The sequence below is a fragment of the Cetorhinus maximus genome, chromosome 17 (assembly GCF_964194155.1).
Source record: "Cetorhinus maximus chromosome 17, sCetMax3.hap1.1, whole genome shotgun sequence".
Lineage (NCBI taxonomy): Eukaryota > Metazoa > Chordata > Chondrichthyes > Lamniformes > Cetorhinidae > Cetorhinus > Cetorhinus maximus.
Window position 1 is genome coordinate 49,623,610 of NC_135895.1, and position 27,112 is coordinate 49,650,721.

The following is a 27,112-nucleotide window of genomic DNA, read 5'->3' on the forward strand; positions in this document are numbered from 1 at the left end:
TTGGCTGAGTAAATAAACTTATTTCACTTGACACAGATGAGGAAGGTGTTACAGTAACTGTAGATCGCCTTGATCCTGGGCGAGATGTTGCAGGACGTTCAGACAAGATCCCTACAGCTCTTCTTCCTGGAGATTTTCTCATTCCATGTATAATTGATACTCAAGGACTTGTTTCCAGAGACACCCATGTCCATACATCGGAAGATTTCAATGCTGCATTTAAGGTAGTTAAATCAGAATGACAACAGAACATTGAATTGTAAATGCACAAATGCAAACACACAAGTGCATGCAGGTGTAGATTTTCCCTGTAAGTAGCTCAACATTCCCTTTTTTCTTTCTTCTTCCTCCCTCCCTTCTGCAGTGATCTAAAATAACTTGGCCCTGCTTTTGTTATCTAGCATTAGACACCCATAGCTTGCAATGCAAGCTTGTACAAATTTTGTAGCCTAATTTATTTCTAAAATGTGAGAATAAACTGGTGGATGTTGTGCATTTTTGACCTATTATGGATTTCCTCCACCTGCTTTGTTTATTACTTAAACTTATGTCTATGTTTATAGGATTTTTACTCTGCCTAACTTTCAAGCTTTTTTCTTTTTGAAAAAGTCTCAACATGCATAAATAAAGTTGTTTTTGTCTTTTGCTGTTTAATGTGCGTTCCTTTTTTATTTAATCGTGTAGCCTGATAAAAGGAGGCACAATTCTGTCAGCTGTGAAGCAAATGTGCATTGCAGGCAAAATAAACTGGAAATTATAGTTTGCCTAATTGTCAGCAGCACATGTTATAAGCTGTCAAATTCAGCTCTCTAGTATTTAATTGTTGAATAATATAACAGCCTTTGTTGCTTTCTCTAAAACCTACTATTGGATGCCAGGGAATGCCAGTATTCCTGAGCTAACCATTTTATTTTTAAATATAACTTTTCAGCACCATTTCTATGGTATGCTAACCTAAGACTAAGTCATTCAAGCAAGTGAACAAGTCAGGAAAATTACAATATGCCCTGCAAAAATAAAATCAAAATTGAACTATCACATCAATAGGTGACTGACAAGAACTGATTATATCTCTAACACTTGGAAGTCCAGTGTCATGCTGAAAATGCCAGTGATTCTGTCAAAACCCTCGCCACCATGTCTAAGTTGTGACCTCCAAAACTTGGCAAACTGCTTCATTGGAATCAAATTCTATCTTCCCGTTGATTATTGAATTCAACAATCAAGAATGACTACTTACACTTCTTCCAAAATTGCTTTGTTTTCTATAAAATCCTGCCTAGTCCTCCTGAAGAGTGGTGTGGTGAGCTACTAGACTTATGATGGAGATCTCAACCTCCTTGAATCCAGATTCATGTTAGCAGGACAGAACCCTGTTATCACTTGAAGTTTTCACAACAATCTTGCTCCTGAAAGAGCTAGAGATGCTATGTTCCATTGTTGTTATGCACTGCAACAACAGCCCCAAAAGTATCAGGCTTGTCCAATCACTCAACTAACTAAATATTTATTAAATAGTTATGCATTCAGTTGTACAGGTTCAGTCCTGCATACAAATTATATATGGTCAATGTGCTTCAACAGACCGTCTTCCCTAACTTTTTTTTATAAATGCTTTTTAAAATATATTCCTAATTGGCTGAAGTCATTGAAGTCACCTATTGACTGAGGCAATCCTTGTCTCAACAATTTTAAACTAGCCAGCCTTAAGGCTTTTGACACTCTTGTTTCTGTGTTAGAATAATAGCGAAGAAACATGCAGTTCTGTCAGTAATTGTGCTTAATTTACCAGATGCTGTACCACTATTGCTGTAGCAAGGAAACAGTTGACTCTTCTAGATTCCTTGTGATGAGAGGTTGCATTAACTGCATTGAGAACTTGGATAACCTGACCCTTGAACTTCACTGGGCAGCCATTACAGTTGCAATCACCTTTGATGCTACTCCAATCAATGCCGTTCCCATCATTCCTACAGCTTTGGCAAGGAATTTAACCAGCCCATTAAATATTTCTCAGGTTCAAGGGACATACAAATTTGGGTAAGTTTAAACATGAAAATATAGTTGAAATAAGTTTGTAGAAATTTCTTTCATGAACTTTTGGATATTTAAAGACAATGTCCGATTTGTTCTGCAATTATATGTTCAAGACTGAGAGATTTCTATAGCGATAGTGCAGGAAAATGACTTTGAAGTAGATGATCAGCCATGATCTCATTGAATGGCAGAGTGGGCTGAATGGCCTTCTCCTATTTCTTATGTTCTTATAATTGTATAGCTAATGCTGGGGAATAATTGAGTCAAGTTTAAAAGTAAAGTATTATATCAAGTTGGTTGGAGATGTACTTTCAATATAAAGTAAATAGTTTATAATGAAGCTGTTGTATCAAAGCATTATTAATTAGTATGCACATTTTATTAAATTGTTTATCTTTTTCCTAATTTGCCAATATTTTAACTGCAGCAGCTAACTTGATGCAGCTGCATCCAATACTGGATGAAGTCATGGTTAGTCATTGTATCGATTATATGTTATACTTGTTGATAGTCATGCCATGTCTATGTAGCGTAAAAGTGTTGTTGGATCATGTCAGTTGATCTTTTAGAAATTATTTATTTTATGTTCCTTGCCTCATCTCCCGGTAAAATAATGCAGAAATGAAGTGTTTACACATGCAGAATTACTGTAAATGGCCAATTGGTTCTAGGTGCCTATTATTGCAAGAAGTTGTAATTAGAAACTCCTGTATTGCTGGAAATGGCTATCTGAGATTTCCATTAGGCGGAGGTGGTTCTCCCAATCTTTCATTGTAATTTAGTAGTAAATCAATAGAAATTCCCAAAGAAGCGGCATAAACACCCACTTGTGCTATTTTGAGGGGGGATTCCGCTGAAATTAAGTGGTAGGGAAAATTCCATTGAAACTCCATTGCATAGAATCTTTGCTTATAGCACAGAAGAAGGCCATTCAGCCTGTCTGTTATTGCTTTCCACAAGAGCAATTCATCTAGTCCTTTTCCCTGCAGAACTTTTCTCTTCAGATAATTATCCAATTCTCTCTCCCACTGAGGTGGTGTAACTTTTATTTGTGGGTTTTTCAGAATTCCTCAACCTTTTTACACTTTATAACATATTTTCAATTATCCATATTTGCAGGTATAGGTATGATTTTAGAGGTATGATATCACATAGCAGTCGAGGTGTTGCGACATCAGTTTAGAAAAATAGTACATAATTAGGATGTTTTCTGCTTTGTAGATCTATTATAAACTGACACTTTACATTAATTACAGGTACCTTACAATGGATCAGACGCGCAAGCTTCTATTAATACTTGAATCTGATCCAAAAGTGCTCACTTTGCCTTTAGTAGGAATGTAAGTATAATATTATGACATAATACAATATCCCATGTTAAAGAATTTTTGAGTTCAATTTTAAATTGTTGAATAACAAGGACAATGGTGCGAAAGTTAGGACATGTTAATTTCAATATCAATAATGGATAATCCAGCAGGAGGTAAAAGCTTAAAATTTTAGCAGTAATGTTTATTAACCGAAGGAATGTAAGGCATAAGTTTATAAATGACATCTGTAAGATGTTTATTTATGTTTCTAATTCATATCCAAAACCACATCAAGCAGTGTGATGAGCACCATTGAGCTCCTGAAATTTGTAATATTTCCCAGGTCACATGGCCGGCGGCAAAGCAATGGCATTCGCCATTGATTTTGAAGAAAGCTGTCCGCAAAGATCTAGTAACATCTCTGTGGCATGCTTTTCTCCTTTCCCAATGTCAGTTCGAATCTGGCGCCAAGTTGAAGGATCTTCAGGAACCCAGCAATAATGATGTCATCAAGGAGCCAATCACATTAAATTATTCTCTCTGACAGCAACCCAGGAAGTAAAATGTGCTGATATGCTTTTACTTTTGATTAAATTTTATGTAGAGCAAAATAAACGATTAGGACATACATGTGGGATTAAGGTAGAAGCAGAAATGTTGTAAACTTTGATAAATATTTTAAAATGTAAATTTTAGCATAATGGAGAAATCTGACATTCCACAAATATAAAATTAGTTTTCCAGGGCCATAGAAGCTCTCCAGCAGCAACTCTGAACTTGTTATGCTTTTTAAAAACTCTTGCACCTCATTCAACAAGGTATAACTTTTGAGGGTTCTTTTTTACAGTGAGGTTAATCGTGTAAGAGGGCAAGTTCTCATTAGTTCAGTGATTTCTACTTGATTGCAGCTTTGGGGTACTTCAACACAGCCTGTGGAGAAGTATAAAATTCACTGACAACTTCTGGATTTCTGCTTCTAAATGCATGAGCAGGCTCCAGAGTTACTATCAGTTTCAGAGGAATAATCATGGCGAATGCTAACAGTTTCACTGTCATTACTACCAAAAAATCTGAACCATTGACTCTACTAAAGCAGGTTAGAATCTAATCTCTTGGAAGGCACACCTAAGTGTTTATTACTATTTGGTTTTGTGTGGCCTTGCAAGTAGGGAGTCAACATCATGTTTTTTCTCAAGTCAAGTGAGGTTGGAGGATGGCAAGATAATTGCATCAAAGTGGAGAATGGGAGGAGAAAACCAGTAAGTAGAGAGGTTGATAATGGTACTGGGAGTGGTGAGAATGGGATGCAGAGGAACACTGATGGAGGTGAGCATAGAGAGGATGTGTTGGGACAGGGGGCAGGGAGGTAAAGGATCATTTGGAGACAAGGGGCAGTATTAGAGTGTAGATGCTGTGTTTTTTTTGCTTTGGGGTTAGGGTGATGGTATAATTTCTGTAACTGCTGCTGATAAGAAGGTGTGTCACTTATTTTTGTTCTAAATTTGGGAGGGAAGTGAGGTAGTACTTTAGCATGGTTGAAATTGTCACTTCATGCATGGCTAATAGACTCAGTGATTTCTGTGCTGGGTGTGGTAAACTTGGGTTGACTTATTGTGCAGTTTTGACATTTTCTGGTTGGATGGTGCTGAAGTTAGAGATCCCTATATAATTAAGGATTTGTTTTCTTATTAATCTTCAGTGTAAATTTACAGTCTGATTTGAACAGTTCAGAACATCATTTTGCAGGCTGCAACAGGCCTGAGGTGTCTTTTAGATCCTCCCTTAATGGACTTTTCTGTTAGTCCGACATCTTGCAGTTTTGTTTTTAAGGTGCTCTGCTTTCCAAAAGTAGGTTACTAACCTTTTTTCCTTCACTATGGGGCACAGTTTAAAAATAAGAATCTCCCATTTAAGACAGAGATGAGGAGGAATTTCTTCTGAGTGGTTAGTGTTTAGAATTCTAGCAAGCAGTGAAGGCTGGGTCATTGAATATATTTAAGGCTGTGTTAGACAGATTTTTGATAAGGAAATCGAGGGTTACGAGGGCCAGCAAGAAACCTGGAGTTAAGGCCACAATCAGATCAGCCATAATCTTATTGAACAGCAGAGCAGGCTTGAGGGGCTGAATGGCCTATGCCTGCTCCTATTTCTTATGTTATGTCAGATGACCCTATTGAACAACATTAAAACATATGTTTGCAATGTCACTACAAGCTGGCGTGTTGAGAGGACAGCATTTTTAATATATATCTTATGTGAAAATTATATTTTTAAAGTCTTCCTTTTGTAAATTTATTTCACATTTTTGGTATTCCAGTTGGTTGAGTGGTGCAACCCATGTATATAGTCCACAAGTCTGGGCCTGCTGCTTGCGGTATCTATTCAGCTCTTCCATTCAAGAGAGGTGAGATTTAAAGAGTTTTTAAAGGGAGCCATTCTTTAAGAAAAATACATTTTCAAACTTTTATTGCAAGTGGACCATAATGTGTCTCGTCATGAAGTTAAAATCTAGTGCCTTCCATTCTTCTAATGTTGTTGCTGAAATCTGTATTAAGTGCACTCCAGGTTATCAATGCTGAAGTTAAATATGTCCAATGTCTGACTTAAATTCCATGCTATACTTAGATTTGAAACTTAAGTTAGTAATTTAAGAAATTAAATTAAAATTTTTAACAAAACAGTGTGCCAATATAATGGGGAGAATTTTCTCCCCATCGAAGGCGGTTGGGCAGGAGCAGGTGTGCAGCCGATCGCTGCCATTTTACGTGGGCGGGCCAATTAAGGCCCGCCCAGCGTGACGCACCCAGAAGCCCTGAGCACTACCTGTGCAGGCAGGGGGGTGGTGGGGGTTGCCTGAGTCGAGGAGTGCGCTCTTTCACACAAGCGTGCAAAAGAGCACAGAAATCTCCCTCAGACATAAAGCTGCCTCGGAAATTAGTTAAGTTCTGAAAATTTTAATAAAGAAAAAAAAATTTAAGACTGTTCTCTCATGTGAAAGTGTCACATGAGCTGGGACATGTCTATGAATATTATTAAAAATGTTTGTAAAACTTTAAATAACTTCATGAAACCTCATCCCACCTGTGGATGCGGTTCCATGACAAATGCAAAAGCCGCCTGGGCTCTTCGCCTGCCCGCCAACCTTAAGGTTGGATGGGGAAGCTCAGTTTATTGTTTTTATATTTAAATGGCCATAATAGGCTTTTGACAGTTTGGGTGCGCAGCTGACTTGGGTGTGCGCCCGGCGAACTGAAAATCCGAATGACACATCGGCGAGCATGCCCCACCCTCGCTTGCCAACCCGAAAATTCTGGCTAATGTGCTGTTTGTGGGTTTTTTGCGAAATTACTATTAGTGCTATTTTTCAACAGTTCTGGGCAGCGAAGCATTAAAATTTGTTCCAATTGCAAGAAATTAGTGGGTTTTTTTAGGGAATTTACTAATATTGGAACAAAAATTAATAACAATGTATGGCTGAGCATTCCAAAGCTGTTTTTATGTTGGAATATGGGTGATGTTAGCAAGGCTACATTTATTGCCTAACCCTCATTGCCTTAAGGTGTTGGGGTGTTTGTAGCAACTAACTGGTTTTGCACACGTAGCATTGCTACACTGTAATTTAAGTCAGTCAGGTGATATTGGACTGAAGCCATGAGTTGGTTATAATCATGCAGCTCAGAAAGAGGCTGTTTGACCCATCATGCCTGTGCCAGCTCTTTGAAAGAGCTATCCACTCTTCTGAACTTTCTGCATAACCATACAATTTTTTTCCCATTCAACTGTTCAGTCTGCTTACACCATCCTTTCAGGCAATGCCTTCCAGGTCACAACAAGTTGTTGCGTTGATTTTCAAAAGAAGTCCTTATTGTTCCTCCCCGGTTCTTTTATCAATTGCCTTGAATCTGTTATTTCTAGTTTCCAACTGTCCTGTCAATGGGAACAATTTCTCCATATTTATTCTTTCAAAACCCTTCAGAATTTTGAACATATCCATCATATATCCCCAAACTTTCTCCAAAAGCTGTGAAAAGGATCACAGCTTTTTCCTGTTTATACATAACTGAAATCTCTCATCCCTGGTACCATTCTAGTAAATCTCCCCTGTGACCTCTCCAAGGACTTGATGCTCTCTCCAAAGTATGGTGCCCAGAATTGAACACAATACATTGAAGAGTGATTTACAAAGGTTTAGCATAACTTTCTTGCTTTTGTACAGTATGCTTCGTTTGCCTTCCTGAGTGTATTCTTGAACCATTTGGCAACCAATCTGACAGTTTTCATTGTCATTTTTCTGGTGCTAGCCCATAGAATGAAAGATTTATCAAGTTCAGTTTCACAGTTTACCATGGTGGAATTTAAACTCATGACCTCCATATTGCTATCTTGTTATTTATCTCTCAAACTGAGGGTAATTTTCTGCATTTGTTCCATATGGACAAAGAACTATAATTTGGTTGGTATTACTGATGGAATTGCAAATCTTTCTCCCCATTTCCAAGGGCTCAAGAGCCTCTCCCTAGTCACCTCAGCCTCCATCTCCAGTAGCTACAAAAAACAAGTCAAGCAAGTGCCTGGATTAGTACAGCTGTAATAACACTCCAGGGCAGGGCAGTCCAGATGATTGTTGCTCCTGTTGCTGGATATCTTCTCACTCCTCCACAGGCGTGCTATGTTTGCAGTATGTATTATCTACAGGATGCACTGCAGCAATTCACCAATGTTAATTTGACAGCACTTCCTTGGCCTGCGACATTTAGCATTGACCAGGATCCTGGCAACATTATATTACCTTCAAGTTCCCTTCCAATTCACCTAGTGTCTTCCCTTGGAAGTAAAGTATTAATTACCAACTTGTGCTGTTCAGCAGGGTGGGTAGGCTACTCCATTAATTGTGGCAAGCTTAAGCATTGTAGTCTTTATATGAATAAACAAATTTGTTTTATTTGCAATAACCTCTGGCTTTTTTTTTTCATTTAGAGTTTTCTCGACTGAGCAGAAAAGTTTCCTTCTAGTTCTGTATTCACTTACACATAGGCAGCCAGAGTTCTATGAATGCCGTCCTTGCAGTGAGCACCAGAAATTAGATTTCCAGCTGCTTACTAGTACAGAAGTGTTAAATATTTGCACAGTAAGTACATGGGTTTATTCAAAGGAAGCATTCCGCTCTTTAAAGTTACTGTAAACATTTAAAGTCAATTTGTTGCTAATAATTTTGTCTGGCCTTCACCATCTACGAGGAACAAGCTAGGTGTATGATGGGATATTCTCTGCTTGCCTGGACAAGTGCAGCTGCAACAGCACTCAAGAAGCTTGATGCCATCCAGGACACAACAGCCTGTTTGATTGGCACTCCACCCACAATCTAAAACATTCACTGCCTCCACCACTGGTGCAAAGTGGCAACAGTGTGTACCATCTACAGGATGCACTACCGCAACTCACCAAGGCTCCTTCAAAAGCATCTTCCAGACCCGTGACCTCTACCACCTAGGAGGATATGGGTAGCAAACTTATGGGAACACCACCATCCAAGTTCCCCTCCAAGCCACACGCCCATCCTGACTTGGACCCATATCACCACCTTTAACACCTTGTTTGTTGATCTTGCTTCATATATCCTGTATTGTCAAGCCTGCTCACTTTTGGTTTCTGTGACACTGACGGCCTTTACTTACACAAAATCATATGTTCAGTTGCCTAAGCCTCCCCCTTCCACACTACTCCCCCTTCCTCCTTTTAAAATCCACCTTTTCAACAAAACTTCAGTTACCCCATCTAATCTGTCCACCTTTTGGCTTGGAACTTGTTTTTCAGCACGTCTCAAGTGTCTTGGATTTTTTTTGTTAATGATGATATGCTGCAAGTAGTTTTTAATTGTTTGGGAGTTTAGTAAATGGTGAATTGCTAATGATAATTCTACCCGACGAGTTTTAACTCCTAATATTATGAGCAGTTGAGCTGTTTTTTTTTCAGAGCACTGAGTCTTCAGCAAAACAGCCAATTGAATTTGAACTAAGTGATGAAAATAAAAATCCAGAGAGTGAGTTTTTTAAGGAGGTGGTTAGCAGCATTGTGGAGTCTTCGTAAGTATTGTGCTACATCAATACATCATTGCATTTCAGGTGGCATTTAGGCTGCATGTTGGAAGGCCATTTCCAGTCAATTTATACAGATTAACAGAAAAGATGTGCACCTCCAATCTATCTTATTAATATCCCCCTCCTCTGCAACAAATGCTTGTTTATCAATCTGACTCTTTAAGTTGTGTTGTGCATTTAGGACTTTTTTTAAAAACCTAGTGCAGTATCTTTAGGTAGAAGCCTGTTCTCTCTGGGCACTGTTGCACATTTGGATCTGACATAGATAGCTACTTGGGTTCAATAGTGCCATCATCTCCCTTCAAAGGGTGTTATGCATGTTGACTCCTGCTGGCCTTCATCAAATACAAAACTGGTGTCTGAGAATACATCATCAAAACTCCCCTATGGCCTAGACGCATATGCACAATGTCTGAAGTTAGACTGAGGCTGACTACAAAAACAGAAAATGCTGGAAAAAATCAGCAGGTCTAACAGCATCTGTGGAGAGAAAAACAGATGATGTTTCGAGCCCTTATGAATCTTCCGAGCTAAAATGTAGAAATGTGATGAGGGGGGTGGAGCAGGTGAAGCTGGATAGAAGGCCAGCGCTTTGTGGGGGCAAAGGAGAGATTGACAAAGATGTCATGAACAAAAGGACAAAGGGGGTGTTAATTGTAGTGGTAAGGGCTAAAGGAAGTGCTGACAGTGGCATTAAGGTAAGAAAGCAAAATCTATAAGCAGGACTGTCCCGGTAGACCTATCGTGTCAGCCTGTTCCTGCCCCACGGAATTCATTTCTTCCTATCTTGACTCTGTTCTTTCTCCCGTTGTCCAGTCTCTTCCCACCTATATCTGCGATTCTTCTGATGCCCTACATCATATCAACAATTTCCAGTTCCCTAGCCCCAACCACCACCTCTTCACCATGGACGTCCAAACCTTCGACACCTCCATCCCCAGGATGGTCTGAGGGCTCTCCGCTTCTTCCTTGAACAGAGGCCCGAATAATCCCCATCCACCACCACCCTCCTCCGCCTGGCTGAACTTGTTCTCTCACTGAACAATTTCTCCTTAAACTTGTCTCACTTCCTCCAAATAAAAGGTGTGGCTATGGGTACCTGCATGGGCCCCAGTTATGCCTGTCTCTTTATGAGGTATGTGGAACATTCCTTGTTCCAGTCCTACTCAGGCCCCCTCCCAAAATTCTATTTTTCGGTACATCATTGACTGTTTCGGTGCTGCTTCATGCTCTCGTCTGGATCATGAAAATTTATGTTTTTTGCTTCCAATTTCCACCCTCCATCACCTTCACATGGTCCATCTCCGACACTTCCCTTCCCTCCCTTGACCTCCCTGTCTCAATTTCTGGTGATAGACTGTCCACCAATATTCATTACAAGCCCACCAACTCCCACAGCTACCTCGACTACAGCTCTTCACACCCTGCTTCCTGTAAGGACTCCATCCCATTCTCTCAGTTCGTTCGCCTCCGTCACATCTGTTCCAACAATGCCACTTTCCAATGGGCCCTCAACTGTGTCCGATCCATCTCCTGTGCCCCTGCCTTCACACCTTCCTCTCCCTCCCAGAACCATGATAGGGTCCTCCTTGTCTTCACTTTTCACCCCACCAGCCTCCGCATTCAAAGGATCATCATCCGCCATTTCTGCCAACTCCAGCATGATGCCCTCGCCAAACACATCTTCCCCGACCACCCCTGTTGGCATTCCGCAGGGACCATTTCCTCCGGGACACCCTGGTCCACTCCTCCATCACCCCCAACACCTCATTCCCCTCCCAGGGCACCTTCCTATGCAATCGCAGAAGGTGCAACACCTGTCCCTTTACTTACCCCCTCCTCACTGTCCAAGGGCCCAAACACTCCTTTCAAGTGAAGCAGCGCTTCACTTGCACCTCCTTCAATTTGGTCTACTGCATTCACTGCTCCCAATGCAGTCTCCTCTACATTGGAGAGACCAAACGCAGACTGGGTGACCGCTTTGCGGAACACCTTCTGTCTGTCCACAAGCATGACCCAGACCTTCCTGTCGCTTGCCATTTCAGCACACCATCCCGCTGTCATGCCCACATGTCTGTCCTTGGCCTGCTGCAATGATCCAGTGAAGCCCAATGCAAACTGGAGGAGGAGCACCTCCTCTTCTGATTAGGCACTCTACAGCCTTCCGGATTTAACACTGAGTTCAACAACTTCAGACCATGAATTCTCTCTTCTATCCTCACCCTTCTTTTTTTTAACCCCCCTTTTCAATATTCATTTTTATTTTTTATCCACTTATTTTTATTTTATTTGTTTTCATTTTTAATTAATTTACTCATTGTTTTATCCCCACCTGTTATCTTATTTTCGATCTTTTTTTCCCACCACCACCTCCCCTCCCACCATCCCACACCCACAAGGGCCATCTGTCACTTGTTCATGTTTTTCTTTTCAGAGTGCTTACCCTTGTCCTGCTATTATCACATTCTACTTTCTTTATTAATGTCACTATCAGCACCTCCTTTAGCCCTTACCACTATCAATAACACCCTCTTTGTCCTTTTGTTCATGACATCTTTGTCAATCTCTCCTTTGCCCCCACATATTGCTGGCCTTCTGTCCAGCTTCACCTGCTCCACCCCGCCTTAAACAGTAAAAATTTCATCACATTTTTACTTCTCTTTAGCTCTGAAGAGGAGTCATATGGACTCGAAACTTTAACTGTTTTTCTCTCCACAAATGCTGTTAGACCTGCTGAGTTTTTCTGGCATTTTCTGTTTTTGTTTCAGATTTCCAGCATCCACAGTATTTTGCTTTTATCTGAGGCTGACTACGTTCAGTTTGATTTGAAATCTGTTTTATTCAGTACAGGTCGAGTATCCTTTATCTGTAAATGTGAAAACTGAACACATCCAAAAACTGCATTTTTTTTTTAACTTCATTGTCCTTTAGTGTGGAAAGTCTAGTTGTTTGTCTGCACTGTTTATTTTGCGTTTTTTGTGGTGGACACATCAAAAAGAAACTTATTACTGGTACCCTGTATTTATTATTCAGTGATACACCATGCTTTTCTAGCCACTTTATTCACTTTAGACTGCCTCTAACCTAGGCTTAGGCTATTGTAATGTAAGTTTATATGCGGTATCCAAAAACCGAAATAATCTGAAAACAGAAATGTAATCGGCCCCGCAGGTTTCGGATAAGGGATACTTGACCGCTAATAAAATATACAGAGCATTAAATATGATGAGAAACACTTGGTACAGTCAACATAACTTCCTATTTGTGCACTATTAAATTTTTTTAAAATTCATTCTTGGATATGGGCATCACCAGCAAGGCCAACATTTATTACCCACCCCTACTTGCCCTCAAGTAGGTAGTAGTAAGCTGCCGCCTTGAACTGTAGTTTGTACAATCCGTTTGGTGAAGATACCCCCACAGTGGTGTTTGGTAGGGCTTTACAGGATTTTTGACCCAATGACTATGAAGGAATGGTGACTATATGTCCAAGCCGTGATGGTGTGCAACTTGGTGATGATGGTGTTCCTGTTATGTCTGCTCTCATTGTCCCTCAAGGTATTATTACAGGTGGTGTGTTTGAGAGGTTCTGTAGAAGAAGCCTTAGCGAGTTGCTGCAGTGCATCCTATAAATGGCACACACTGCAGCTGTGTTGTACCAATAGTAGATGTTTAAGCCATATTTAAGGTGGCCGATTGAGTGGATCACTTTTGCGATATGGTGTTGAGTTTCTTGAGTGGTTGTAACTGCAGCCAATCTAAACTAATGCTTTGAAGATGGTAAAGAGGCTTTGGGGATTCAGCTGGTGAACCATTCGCCATAGGACTACTTGGGCAATTTTTCACACGATCAAGTAGATGTCAGTGTTGTGGCTGTATTGCAACAGCTTGGATAGAGGTACATCTAATTCTAGAGCACAGGCTTTTAGCATTTCAGTGGGATCTTGTTGTTACCTGGAGTCTTTGCTGTGTCCAGTGCACATAGCCATTCTCTTACTATGTGGAATGAATTTAATTGGCTGAACATAACATAAGAAATCGGAACATCAGTAGACCACTCAGCCCCTCGAGCCTGCTCTGCCATTTAATAAGATCATGGCTAATCTTGTTTCAATTTCCATATTCCTATCTAACCTCGATAACCTTAGATTCTTGTTAGGCCAGGGGATCAATCTACTTCTACCTTAAAAATATTCAATGACCCCACCTCCTCCACCTCCTGAGGCAGAGAGTTCCAAAGTTGCACAGCCCTCAGAAAATTTCTCCTCATCTCTGTCCTAAAAGGGGGACTCCTAATTTTAAAACAGTGCCCCCTAGTTCTGGACTCCCCCACAAAGGAAAACATCCTTTTGACGTCCACCTCATCAAGGCCGTTCAGGATCTGTGTGCTTCAATCAAATCACCCTTAATTCTTCTAAACTCTAATGGAAACAAGCCCAGTCTGTCCAGCCTTTCCTCAAAAGACAACCCACTCATTCCAGGTATCAACCTAGTAAATCTCCTTTGAACCCCCTCCAATGCATTTACATCCTTCCTTAAATAAGGAGATCAAAACTGCACACAGTACTCGAGGTGCGGTCTCACCAATGCCCTGTATAACTGAAGCATAACATCCTTACTTTTATCTACAGTCCCTCTCGTAATAAAGGATAGCATTCCATTAGCTGCCTTAATTACTTGCTGTACCTGCATATTAACTTCTAGTGACTCATGTACAAGACTTGCATCTGTGAGAATGAGGACCTCGATGAGGCTGGTAGGATCATCCACTTTACACTTTTGCTTTCTTATTTTGGACCCTTACTTAACATAATATGAATATGGACAGAGGATTGGTTAACCAGCAGGAAGCAAAATAGGGATCAATGGGGCATTTTCAAATTGGCAGGTTGTAACTAGTGGAGGGTCACAGGGATCAGTCCTAGAACCTCAGCTATTTATTTATTTTTTCATTGGATGTGGGCGTGACCAGCAAGGCCGGCATTTGTTGCCCATGCTTAATTTCCCTGACTGGCTTGTTCAGCCATTTCAGAGGGCAGTTAAGAGTCAACCACATGTTGGCCGGACCAGGTAAGGACAGCAGATTTCCTTCCCCAAAGGACACTAGCGAACCAGTTGGGCTTTTACAACAATTGATGATAGTCACTGTTACCGAGGCTAGCTTTTCAATTCCAGATTTTTTATTTATTGAATTCAAATTCCACCAGCTATCATCTCATGGGGTGAAATTTGACCCCATGTCCCTAGAGAACTAGCTTTGGCCTCTGGGTTACTAGTCCAGTGACATTACCACTACGCCACCGCCTCCCCCTAAATTATATTAATGACCTAGGTGAAGAGACCGAGGGAAATGTATCTAAGTATGTTGACATTACAAAGCTAAGTGGGAATTGAGGTTATGAAGAGAACCCAAAAGGCAGGACCTTCACCTAAAATTTTCAGGTGACTGGACCATTTCCGGGTCTCAACTCCACTTGAGTCAGCAATCCGCTGGCAAAAGAGATCTTCCAGGAGGTGACTAATTAGCAGGCCACCTCTGTTTGCTGTCCAATTAGGGCTGGTGGATCGATTCTGGAGGCAGGAGCACAGAATATCGCAGCCTGCTCCAGTGGAGGCCAGCAGCCTCCACTGATAGACCAGTGGGAAAACTGCTGAGGCCCAGTCTGATGGAGCAGCATGGAGTCAATGTGGTGCATGGTGATATGAGAGTGACTGCCCATGACAGGATAGCAGCGTTTGATTAGGAGTGGCATTAAAGAGCCCAAGCAAAGTTGAACTCGGGAATTTGGGGTTGGGGGGTGGGGGTTGAGGGGTGAGGGGAGAGTCACCACTGGTTGAAGTCATATCTAGCACAAAGGAAGATGGTGATTGTTGGAGGTCAATCGTCTCATCCCCAGCACTTGGCTGCAGGTGTTCCTCAGGGCAGCATTCTGGCCCAACCATCTTCAGCTGTTTCACCAATGATCTCGTACAAAGAACATACAGTTAGCATGCAGGTAAAAGAAGCAATCAAGAAGGCAAATGGCACGTTGGCCTTTATTGAAAGAGTATTGAAGTACAGGAATAAAGAAACCTTGCTACAATTGTTCAGGACTTTGGTGAAACCACACCTGGAATACTGTGTACTTTTGGTCTCTATATTTAAGGAAGGATGCACTTGCATTGGAGGCAGTACAGCAAAGGTATTGAGTGTTGGAGCCACATTCATCCAGGCAAGTATTTCATCACTCCTGACTTGTACCTTAAAGATGATGGACATGCTTTAGGGAGTCAGGAGGTGAGTCACTCACTTTGGAATTCCCAGCTTCAGACTTGCTCTTGTAGCCACAGTTAAGTTTCTGGTCAATGGTAACCCCTGAGATACTCGATGGCTCCTGATATGAGAGGGTTGTCCTATGATGAGAGGCTGAGTAAATTGGGCCTACATGTTCTGGATTTTGAAGAATGACAGATGATCTCACTAAAACAAAATATTCTGAAGGGGCTTAACAGGGTGAATACTGAGAGGTTATTTCTGCTGGCTTGGGGAATCAGAAACATTGTACAATTTCAGGATAAGGGTACAATCATTTATGACTGATATGAAGAGAAATTTCTTCACTCGATGGATTGTGAATCTTTGAAATCCTCTACCCCTGAGGGTTTTGGATATTCCATCATTGAATATATATTTAAGGCTTAGACTCAGATTTTTGGTGTCTCGGAATCAAGTGACATGAAGAGCAGGTGAAAAAGTGGAGTTGAAGCCCAAGATCAGCTATTGTCATATTGAATGACGGAACAGGCTCCATGGGCCGTATGGTCTACTCTTGCTCCTAGCTCTTGGATTTTTGTGTTTTCTCCATCATAAGCTCACAAGGAGGGATTTTCTCTGATTGCAGAGTGTTCAGTACCATTTGTGATAACTCATACTGAAGCAGCCCATGCCCATATGCAGCAAGACCTGGGCAACATTCAGGCTTGGGATAATAAGTGGCAAGTAACATTCATGTCACAGAAATGCCAGGCAATGAACATCTCCAACAAGAGAGAATCTAACCGTCTCCCCTTGACATTCAGCAGCATTACCAATGCTGAATCCCCAACTATCAAAATCCTGGGGGTGTGACCATTGATCAGAAACTGAACTGGACCAGCCATATAAATACTGTACCTACAAGTGCAGGTCAGAGGCTTGGAACCCTGCCCCGAGTAACCCACCATCTGATTCCCCAAAGCCTGTCTACCACCTACAAAGCACAAGTCAGATGTGTGATGAAATACTCTCCAATTGCCTGGATGTGTGCAGCCCCAACAGCACTCAAGAAGCTCAATGTCAGGACAAAGCAACCCACTTGATTGGAATCCATCACCTTAAACATTCACTCCCTCAACTATTGGCAAGCAGTGGCAGGAATGTATACCATATGCAAGATGCATTACAGCAATCTGCCAAGCCTCCTTTGATAGCACAACCTAGGACCTCTACTACCTAGAAGCATAAGGACTGCAGATGCATTGAATCACCACCAGCTGCAAGTTCCCATTCAAGCCACACCAACATTGTGACTTTGAACTATATCACCATTCGTTCACTGTCACTGCATCAAAAACCTAGATCATCCTTCCTAAAAGCACTGAGTGTACCTGCACCAGAGGCTCTGCAGTGATTCAAGAAGGCAGATCACCATCACCTACTCAAGGCCAGTTAGGGCTGGGCAACAAATGCAACCTGCTCCACCATTCAGTACGATCATGCTGATATTCGGCTTCAATTCCACTTTCCTGCCCACTCCCTGTATCCCTTGATTCCCTGAGAGACCAGAAATCTTAGCCTTAAATGTATTGAAGCATCCACAACCCTCTAGGCTAGAGAATTCCAAAGATTCTCAAACCTCAGAAGAAATTTGATCTCATCTCATTCCTGTATGATTGGCCCCTTTATCCTGAGACTGTACCCCCGTATCCTGGATTCCACAGGCAGGACTCTTGTGTCTAACCTGTCAAGTTCTTTCAGAATCTCGTATGTTTTAATAAGATCACCTCTCATTCTTCTAAACTTCAGAGTATAGGTCCAATTTGCTCAGCATCTTATCACCGGACAACCCTCTTATCCCAGGAACCAATCAAGTGAACCTTCATTGTACAGCCTCTAACTAAGTGTACCTTTAGATATGGAGACCTAAATGGTACACAGTCCTCCAGTTGTGGTCTGAACCAAGCCCTGTACAATTGTAGCAAGAGTTCTTTATTCTTGGGCTCCAAATCCATGCTAGTAAAGGCCTACATTCCTTTTGTCTTCCTAATTATTTGCTGGACCTGAGTGCACTTCAGTGTACTTGTACAAGTATGCCCAAGTCCCTCTGAACATCAACATTTCCAAGTTTTAAACCTTTGAAAAAAATATTGTTATCCTATCCTTAGGACCAAAGTGAACAACCTCACACTTCATCATATTATATTCCATCTGTCACCTTGTTGCCCACTCGCTTAACATGTCTATATCCCTTTGCAGCTTCAGTGTCCTTTTCACAGCTTACACTCCCATCTAGCTTTATTTCATCAACAAACTTAGAAACATCACCCTCGGTTCTAAGTGGTTAATATAGAGTGCAAATAGCTGAGGGCCCAGCACTGATCCTTGCGATATTCCATTAGTCACAGCCTACCAACTTGAAAATGACCAATTATGCTTACTCTTTGCTTCCTGCCCATGAACCAATCCTCTATCCATGCTAATACATTACCCCAATTCCATGAGCCCTTACCTTGCATATTAACCTTTTGTATGGCACCTTATTGAATGTCTTTTGGAAATCCAACTATACTACATCTGTTGGTTTCCCTTTACCTGCCCTACAAGTTGCATCCTCAAAAACTCTAAATTTGTCAAACATAATTTCCATTTTTGTAAAACCATATTGACTTTGTTGCATCATTCTATGATTTTTAAGTGCATTGTTAAGACTTCCTTAATAATAAATCCAGCATTTCCCAACAACTGTTGTCAGACCAACTGCCTGTAGTTCCCAGTTTTCTCTCTCCCTCTATCTTTGAATAGTGGAGTTACATTTGCTAACTTCCAATCTTCAGGTAGTGCCCTAGGCCCAGCCATCTTCAGCTGCTTCATCAATGACCTTCCCTCCATCATAAGGTCAGAAATGGAGACGTTTGCTGATGATTGCACAATACTCACCATTCGTGACTTCTCAGGTACTGATGAATTCCGCCAATACATAGCAAGACCTGGACAACATTCAGTTTGGGCAGACGAGTAGCAAGTAACATTCGTGCCATACAAGTGCCTGGCAATGACCATCTCCAACAAGAGAGAATCCAACCATCTACCCTTGACACTCAATGGCATTACTATCACTGAATCCCTCACTATCAACATCCTGGGAGTTATTATTGAGCAGAAACTGAACTGGACCAATCATATCAATATTGTGGCTACAAGAACAGGCCAGAGCTGAGAATTCTTTGGAGTGTAACTCCCCTGCTGACTCCCTAAAGCCTGTCCACCACCTACAAGGCACAAATCAGGCGTGTGATGGAATACTCTCCACTTGGATGCGTGCAGCTCCAACAACACTCAAGAAGCTTGATACCATCTAGGACAAAGCAGCTTGCTTGATTGGCACACCATCCACTCCCTCCAGTGGACCGACGCACAGTGGCAGCAACGTGTACCATCTACAAGATGCAATGCAGCAACTCACCAATGCTCCTTTTGACAGCACCTTCTAAACCCACAACCTTTACCACCTAGAAGAATGAGGACAGCAGAGAAGATACATGGGAGCACCACAATCTGGAATTTCCCCTCTAAGCCACACATCATCCTGACTTGGAACTATAATTGCCGTTCCCACACTGTTGCTAGGTCAAAATTCTGGCAGTGCCTCCCATACAGCACTGTGGGCTTACATACACCACAAAGACTGCAGTGGTTCAAGAAGGTGGCTCATCACCACTTTCTCAAGGGCAATTAGGCAATAGGCAAAAAAAAAAATGTTGGCCTAGCCAGTGTCGCCCACGTCCCATGAAAGAATTTTTGAAAATCCATTGAGACTGTTCTAGAATCCAGGGAATTTTGGAAAATCATAACTCGTTATCCGTTATCTCCACAGCTACCCCTTTTAGAACACACGGGTGTAGGCCATCAGGTTTGAAGATTTGTCAGATTTTAGCCCCTTAAGTTTTTCCAATACCTTTTCTCTATATGTATTAATGAGCTTTAAATTCCTCAGTCTTATTAGTCCCTTGGTTGCCGTCTGTTTCTGATATGTAATTTGTGTCTTCTACTGTGAAGACAGACGTTGAGCTAATATTTAATGTCTCTGGCATTTCCTCATTCCACATGATAATTTCTTCTGTGTCTGCCTTGAAGGTTACTTTAGCTACTCTCCTTTTTATGAACTATTTTTGTTTTTTAATTCCTGGTTAGTTGTCTTTCGTGTTCTATTTTTTCCCTTTCTATCACCTTTTTAGTGGCTCTTTGGCTTCTAAAACAATTCCAGCAACATTATAAAAGCTTCTTCTTTTATTCTAATAATACCCTTAATTTCCTTTGTAAACCATGGATGGATTTTGTTGAGTTGTTATACAATTTAAATCTATAAGTAGCACTAATTATTCTAACTTGATGTACCTGTGTTACTTATATGATGCTTTCAAATAAGATGTAGCCTTTGTTTGTTGCTCATGATCTTTCTCCAAGTTTTCTGATCTTTAAGAGTTTGTCTCCTGATTCATGAGGTGGTGTAACTCTTTCGAGTTATCAACAGATCGCATGTAACTCTTTCGAGTACATTCACAGTTCTTGGTTTCCGGGAGTGGGACATGAACCCACAACCTTCTGATTCAAAGGCGAGGGTGCTATGAACTGAGCCACATGTTGCATTCCAGAAATTAAAACTAAATTGGCACTATTGTCTTATACATACAAGTGAGATTGAAACTGTGATCAAATTTAAATGGGACTGCTCATATAGGAAAATGTGGCTATTAAGTATGCAGCTAACTGGTTTGATTTGTTACAGGATTTTCAGTTGATGGAAGGGACTCCTGGCCAGAGCTGAGGAATACCCTTTTCCCCTGGGCTATATTTTGATGTATGATTTTTATTTTTTGTGTGTCTTAGAGTTCCTGTCAGTGCTGCAGGTGTAAGCACTAAAAGTATGAAATTTGAGCAGAATTTTTTTAAGAGCTAAATTAAAAAAATAAAGCTCAACTAGAAGCAGAATGGCAAGTTGAGAGTTATGGGCTGAGATTGTTGCAAAACTCTGCTTTAAGTAGGTGTACCAGTAGAGATTTTCCACACCATTATAAATAAATCTGATTTCAGTTTTTAAAATTTCTTTTGCAGACTTTGGTGTGAATTGGTTTCGAACAAGGTACCTATTGGTGACAATGACTCTGGTGTGGAGGAAGAGGACCTTTCTCCAAGACCAACACCAAGTCCACATCCTGTTGGCCAAAAGGTTATTAGTTACTACACACTTTTTAATACTCTTGATGCATTTTTTAAAAAAAAGATAATTACATGGGACATTTGAAACACACAAGTATTTGGGAGAGAATATGATAACGTTAGGTAGCCTAGGCTTAAAAGATACAAACATATGAAAAGAAGGATGAGAAAAGACATTTAAATCCCATTCCAGTCAATAGCATAACATAGCACATTGTTCATCCACCCTGTAGCAGTCTCTAGAAACGGGTAAAACAAGCTTGTGACTAATGGAAGAAAAGTGCTGGGAAAACCCCACCTTTTGAGTCCCAAAGACAGAGCATGCAAGCACCAGTTCTCCAGGTCTTGGCTGAAACGCAACTTATTAGCTACATCCCCCATTAATGGAATTGTTCTCTTCTCCCAGAAACTCATTCCTTTTAAAGGACTGTAGCAGTTTGTTCTTGGCATAAGATGCTTGTGGTCATGTAAAATTTAAATAGCCCATTTGTGGCCAGACCCTTTAGAACCTATTTTTGTCTTCAACCATTTAGGTATACAGCCCAAGAATATAAATATGCATTTGAGGCAAAAGTACAGAGAAAAAGTCTTGAGGCACATTTTTCAGTCTATAATTTTGATATATACAGTTGGAATTTGGATAAATTTCCAGTGATGTTTTTAATCCCTAGCACTAATTGTCATGCAAAGTGGTTGAGCCTCATGGTTTAAAATGAAATTCTGTAATACTATATAATTTGAACTTTGATTTTTAAATGACACTATATTACAGGAGCCTAGCACATTCTACGCATGTTGAAATGGCCAAACTGTATAAACCTAGTTTCCATCTTAGAAGTTATCTGCATCAAATGCCTTAAATTCCAAAGTGCATATTAAAATTATTACAATCTTCCTTTGTTAACTTAGTTTCCAAGAATCTATCCTTCTGTACCTGAGCTGTCACTTGTATTTGATGGAAGTTTTATAGAGTCAAAGTTTACTCCAACAAGACTGCAACAAAATAAGCCACAACAGACAACGAAAACCTGTGGAGCACCTGGAACTTTTAATTTGACCAAAGAACCTTCTGAAAATGGGCAGCATGGAGTGACATCTCAAGTTATAACTCCTCCTTTAAAAAAAAATCTGACTCTCTCACGTGGATCAGCAGCATCTGTTAAGGCTCCTAAAGAAAGACCAGCAAAGCAACATCAGAAAGGTGGCCATTTTGTCAGGAAGAGTTCTGGATCATCATCATCATCTTGTTCTACTCCACCAAGTGGACCTTCGCCTGACACTTCTATAGACCAACCTAAGTTGGTTATGTCCACTGATATAGTTGATCCAATAAAAAACGTTGGTTTGGGTAAAGGAGGAGTTTCTCCCAGAGGTTGGCAATCCATGTCCAACATAAGACAGCCACATGGGCCATCTTCTCCCAACAAATCCATTCGACAGTCATTACAGCACACTCCTAACTTTCCACCTCATTCTCCTGAAATACAGCTTTTAGGGCTTCCGCCACATTTTCATACACCGTATCCAACTAGCTGCTGTAATTGCTGCCAACATCATGGACCCTGCTGTGGGCCTTCAATGAATGCTAATTGGCAAGGAAATATCCCAACATATGGCTCTAAAGGGGTCCACTCGCCTAATTGTCACGACTGTAGCACTGCAACATGCCAACAAACACTAGCTTATTTACCAAATTCTCACTGTAGTACTTTGTGTGTGAATAACAGTCCAATAAACCAGGGTTTACCTGGACAAGTAGGAAGCACTTCACCTCCAAATAGCAGCATGATAAAATTGCCTGGTGGCTCCCATATACCACCACCAAATCAGTGTAAAATGTGCACAGTTCCTTCTGCGTGTTTACACTTTCCCATGGGAAGACTGGAGCCTGACCAAGAAGGAAATGGAGCAATGGGATTGCCTGTTGATGCTTACAAGATTCTAGTGGAACAGGATAGACAACTAAAGCTCCTTCAAGCTCAGGTAAGGAAATCCTAATAGTTCCTTTTTCATTTTGTGGTCTTCCCCATTTGTCTTCTCTCCCTTTTCTCCCTGTCCAAAAAAGAGAAACATCGTAGTATACTGGAAGTATGTACATCGACAATTATTTGTCTTGGGTGTCATATTTGAGTGTGTGGTTGGAATGCAATGATGGTGATTTGTATTTAAATGGTGCCATTAACATAATAAATGTCCCAAATGCTTCAGGGAAGCATTACAAAACAAAGTATGACACCAAACCATGTAAGCTTGGTCAAAGAGGTAGGTTTTAAAGAGTATCTTAGAGTTCAATGTAAATAAGCAAACATGGATTTTAGGTGAATGAGACTTGGTGCGAGTTAAAACATGGCAGCAGAGTTTTGGATGACCTCAATAGCCAAGTCTAGAGGTAACAAAGTCAATTTTAAGAAATTATTTGAATATAAATTAAATATTGAGGGCTATGTTAAATGGGCAGCCACTCACAGTTGAAGAAAAAACTGAAGATATGAAATTTCGATAACTGAATTGTGAACGTTTCATCATTTATGGCACTTGCCGTTGTAGGATCTAAGTAGAATGATGGCAAGTTGTTCTGCTCATCATGCTTCTCAGGTAGTTTGCAGTTTATTGGGAGTCAGCTCAGTTAGCTAAATGGTTAGGTTGTGGTGCAGAATGATGCCAACAGTGCAGTTCAACCCTTGTACTGGCTGTGATAGTTCAGGAGGCCTGCCTCCTTTCCTTGACCATGCTTGATGTGGAGTGATGTCCCTCAAGCTATATAACAACTTCTCTCTCTACAGAAACACCTATGGTCCCTCAATTACCTTAGTTTGCAGTACCTGTTATCTGCTTAGCATGAGCTCAAATTCACACTTTTTTTTTCAGTTGTCTCATCAAGTACTTACTATATTTCTTTTAGAATGGGGTGGGTGGCGGAGGGGTGGGGAAGGAAGAAGGAGGAGTGGGATGAGTTGGATTAGTTCCAAGCAATAGCAATTAAATCAATGATATAACAACTGCTACAGACAAGACCACAGCTTTTTACAGTGCTATTGACTAACCATCCTGGCTCCATGATGTTAAATGAAGAGGCAACTAGGGATTGGAATTTTTTGCATTGTACTCCGAATAATGCTGCAAACCAGTAGTCCTGATGGATCTGAGCTGTACAAGCATTTTTAACTGGTTAAACTACAGTTGTGTTCTTCTGGGTACATGAAAATCCTAAAGTGCTGATTATTGTCAACCTGCACTTTGGTTCTATGGCCTTTGGGTAAGTGATGCACGTCCACAGGGAAGAGTGCATACAAACAATCTGATTTGGTTTAGACCTTCACACCACATGTCATAAACAAACTCACCTAAGGGCATCAATGCTTTAACCTGATATTTCAAAATATTAAAGCTTTGTGAAAACCCAATTATTCATTTATATTCTTTAGTTAACTTTGTGTGTTTGCTTTACTCAGATTCAACAACTTTTGGGCACGCAGCAATGTGGTCTTACGACTCCTGTGACACATTGCTCTTCAAAAAGTATTGGCATTTCTAACTCCTCACTGCAGCCAGAGAGACAAGTGGGATTTGTTGCTATGGAAACCCAGACATCTCCTGGAATTCACATGAAAAAAAGTGTTAGCATTGCCGTAAGCACAGGTAAGAGCCTATCCAGCACCTGAACTGAAGAATTCAATTTTTTTTAAATTCAATATTTAAGAGGAAATATATCAGCTATTTTTCATTAGTTCTTTAAGAACAGCTATATCATTTGTGTGCCAAATTTATTTTAGTTGCCATTTCTTGGAGCACTTTGTTTCGTAATTTAAAATTTATAGAGTCCACTAGACTTGCAACAAGTTGAAATGTCACCTGTGTCTCGGATGATATCAGAAGAAAAAAATCTTTATTCTGAAATAAAAACAGAAAATACTGGAAGTACTCTGGTCTGGCAGCATCTGTGGAAAGAGAAAGAGTTAGCATTGCAGGTCCATGACTTTTCATCAGAAATGGGAAAAGTCAGAAATGCAATAGGTTTTGAGCAAGGGGAAGGGTGGGAAGGAAAGGGCAGATCCATGAATAGAGTAGAAAGCAGGAGGGATTAAATGATAAACGGTTTATGGCGCAAGGCCAAAAGGGCATGGTAATGGGATAAGTAAAGAAACAAGATGCGTACAGAGGAGGTATGAATGGTAGGATTCTGAACAGCTGCCTTCAAAAAGCAAAGTTAAAGAACTAAAAGGAAAACACGAGGGGGGAAAAAAATCAAAGAAAAACAAATCAAAGTGTGGAAGTGGGGAGGTTACAAACTAAAATTGTCAATCATTGTTGAGTCCAGGAGGCTGTAAAGTGCCCAGTCGAAAGATGAGGTGCCGTCACTTGAGCTTACATTGAGCTTCATTCAATTACTTTAGCGGGCCAAGAACAGAGAGGTCGGAGTGGGAGCAAGGTAGAGAATTAAAATGACAGGATAGAAGCTTGGGGTCATACTTGTGGACTACACAGTTGTTCTGAAAAGTGGTCACTTAGCCTGTCTTTGGTCTCCGCAATGTAGAGAGATCACACGTGAGCAGTGAATATAGTACACTAAACTGAAGTACAAGAAAATCACTGATTCACCTGAAGAACTGTTTGGCATCTTGCATAATGTAAAAGGAGCAGGTGTTGCATTTCCAGTGCTGGCATGGAAAGATACCCTAGGAAAAGGAGGAGATGTTAGAGGAGTGGACCAGGGTATTGTGGAGGATCAGTCCATTTGGAATGCTGAAAGTGGAGGGGAAGATGTGTTGGTGGTGGCATCTTGTTGGCGGGGGAAGAAACGGCACAGGATTATTGATTGAATACAGAGACTGGTGGAGCAGAGGTGAGGACAAGGGGAACCCTACTGTGGTTCTGGGAAGAATGGGATGGAATGAGAGCAGAAATGCATGAAGTAGAATGGACACGATCGAGGGCCCTATAAACCATGGTAGGGGGAATCCTCAGTTGAGGAAAAAAGGAACATTTATTGGAAGCAATAGTGTGGACAGTTGCATAGATCTGATGGAGACTGAGAAAGTGGAAGAATGGAATGAGTTCCTTGCATTGTGTGAGGAAGCGTAGCCGAATAGCTGTGGGAATCAGCGGGCATATAGTGAATAATGGTTGATAGTCTATCCCCAGAAATAAGTTAAATGGGGGAAACTTTTCTGTAGGCCAGAGAAGTCAAGGAAGAGAAGATAATCCTTTATTTGAAAATTATAAATTTAACTGTTATGTTTGTATTTACTATTTATGTAGGGAACGTTTTGACTCCAAAGAATTATAGCAATGTCACTTAAGATGAGAGGCAAGAGAGCCAAGTATCTGGCACCTCTGGATAAATTTCCTTTTGACTGCTTTGCCTGCCAGTTATTGTTGAGGTTTGGATTTGAATGTTATTTTTAATTACTTTACATCTGTAAAGCCTACCAAACCTCTTGCAAAAGTAAGCTGCTGACTGCCAACTGAAATGAGTGTTACTTCGTTTTGTAATATGTTCGATATTCTTCAGATTACAAAATACTCCTTGGTGAATCTAAGGAGTATGATGTTTCCAAAACACTCGAGAACTGTATGCGCCAAGTTGCTATTACGTAAGGATCCAGAGGTGCATATTAATGCAACAAGTTTAATCAAAGGTATTACGATCCCCTTAGTGACTGATAGCTTTTAAAAAGATATTGGAATTTCCAATGACTGACTGGAAGGATCATATGAAAAGACTTCAAATTTTAAGGCTTTTACTACAACAAACTAAAAATAGTGTTCACTAAACACTATTTTTGTAGAAAACTTAAACTGCAGACCACAGAAAAGGTTCCCCCATTTAACTTTTAAAACAACCAAAAATCCCCACCACTTTATGCTGTCCCTTAAGTAGACACTTCATCCTCCCTGAATCAATCCAAAGCTACTCTCCCCTCCTGATAGCCTGCTTCCTTTTTCCTTTCCCAGTTAAATATCTTCTAATCCCAGTACTGACTTACACAGTGAGGGTTACCCTGGAGATTCCTTCATCTAGCCAAAGCTAGGCAAATCACCCGTCCATTTATATATAGTTTCAAAACTCAGGTTGATTTTTTTTTTAAATAAGTGTCTGAATGTTTGCCTTTTTACAAAAAAAAGTCCATAACTTTCAAAGTGCACATTACAGCTGCATAATAACAATTCTATATTTTAATATTCCATTCAAGTTTTTCCACATGTATAAT

General features: G+C 40.7%; 1 protein-coding gene and 1 long non-coding RNA gene across 2 annotated transcripts in view; one reads left to right on the plus strand and one right to left on the minus strand.

Annotated features, from left to right (window-relative positions):
- Positions 1–27,112, minus strand: part of LOC144692388 (uncharacterized) — a 274,513-nt gene that overhangs the window by 87,509 nt on the left and 159,892 nt on the right. The window lies entirely within an intron of this gene.
- The window catches only part of stil (STIL centriolar assembly protein), a 69,380-nt gene that overhangs the window by 28,439 nt on the left and 13,829 nt on the right, over positions 1–27,112 (plus strand). Inside the window, exons 4-12 of the mRNA XM_078561167.1 lie at positions 37–224; positions 1,793–2,040; positions 3,294–3,377; positions 5,665–5,751; positions 8,325–8,475; positions 9,321–9,430; positions 20,796–20,910; positions 21,810–22,883; positions 24,353–24,539. Coding sequence (XP_078417293.1) covers positions 37–224; positions 1,793–2,040; positions 3,294–3,377; positions 5,665–5,751; positions 8,325–8,475; positions 9,321–9,430; positions 20,796–20,910; positions 21,810–22,883; positions 24,353–24,539 — 2,244 coding nt within the window. The remainder of the gene's footprint in view (positions 1–36; positions 225–1,792; positions 2,041–3,293; positions 3,378–5,664; positions 5,752–8,324; positions 8,476–9,320; positions 9,431–20,795; positions 20,911–21,809; positions 22,884–24,352; positions 24,540–27,112) is intronic.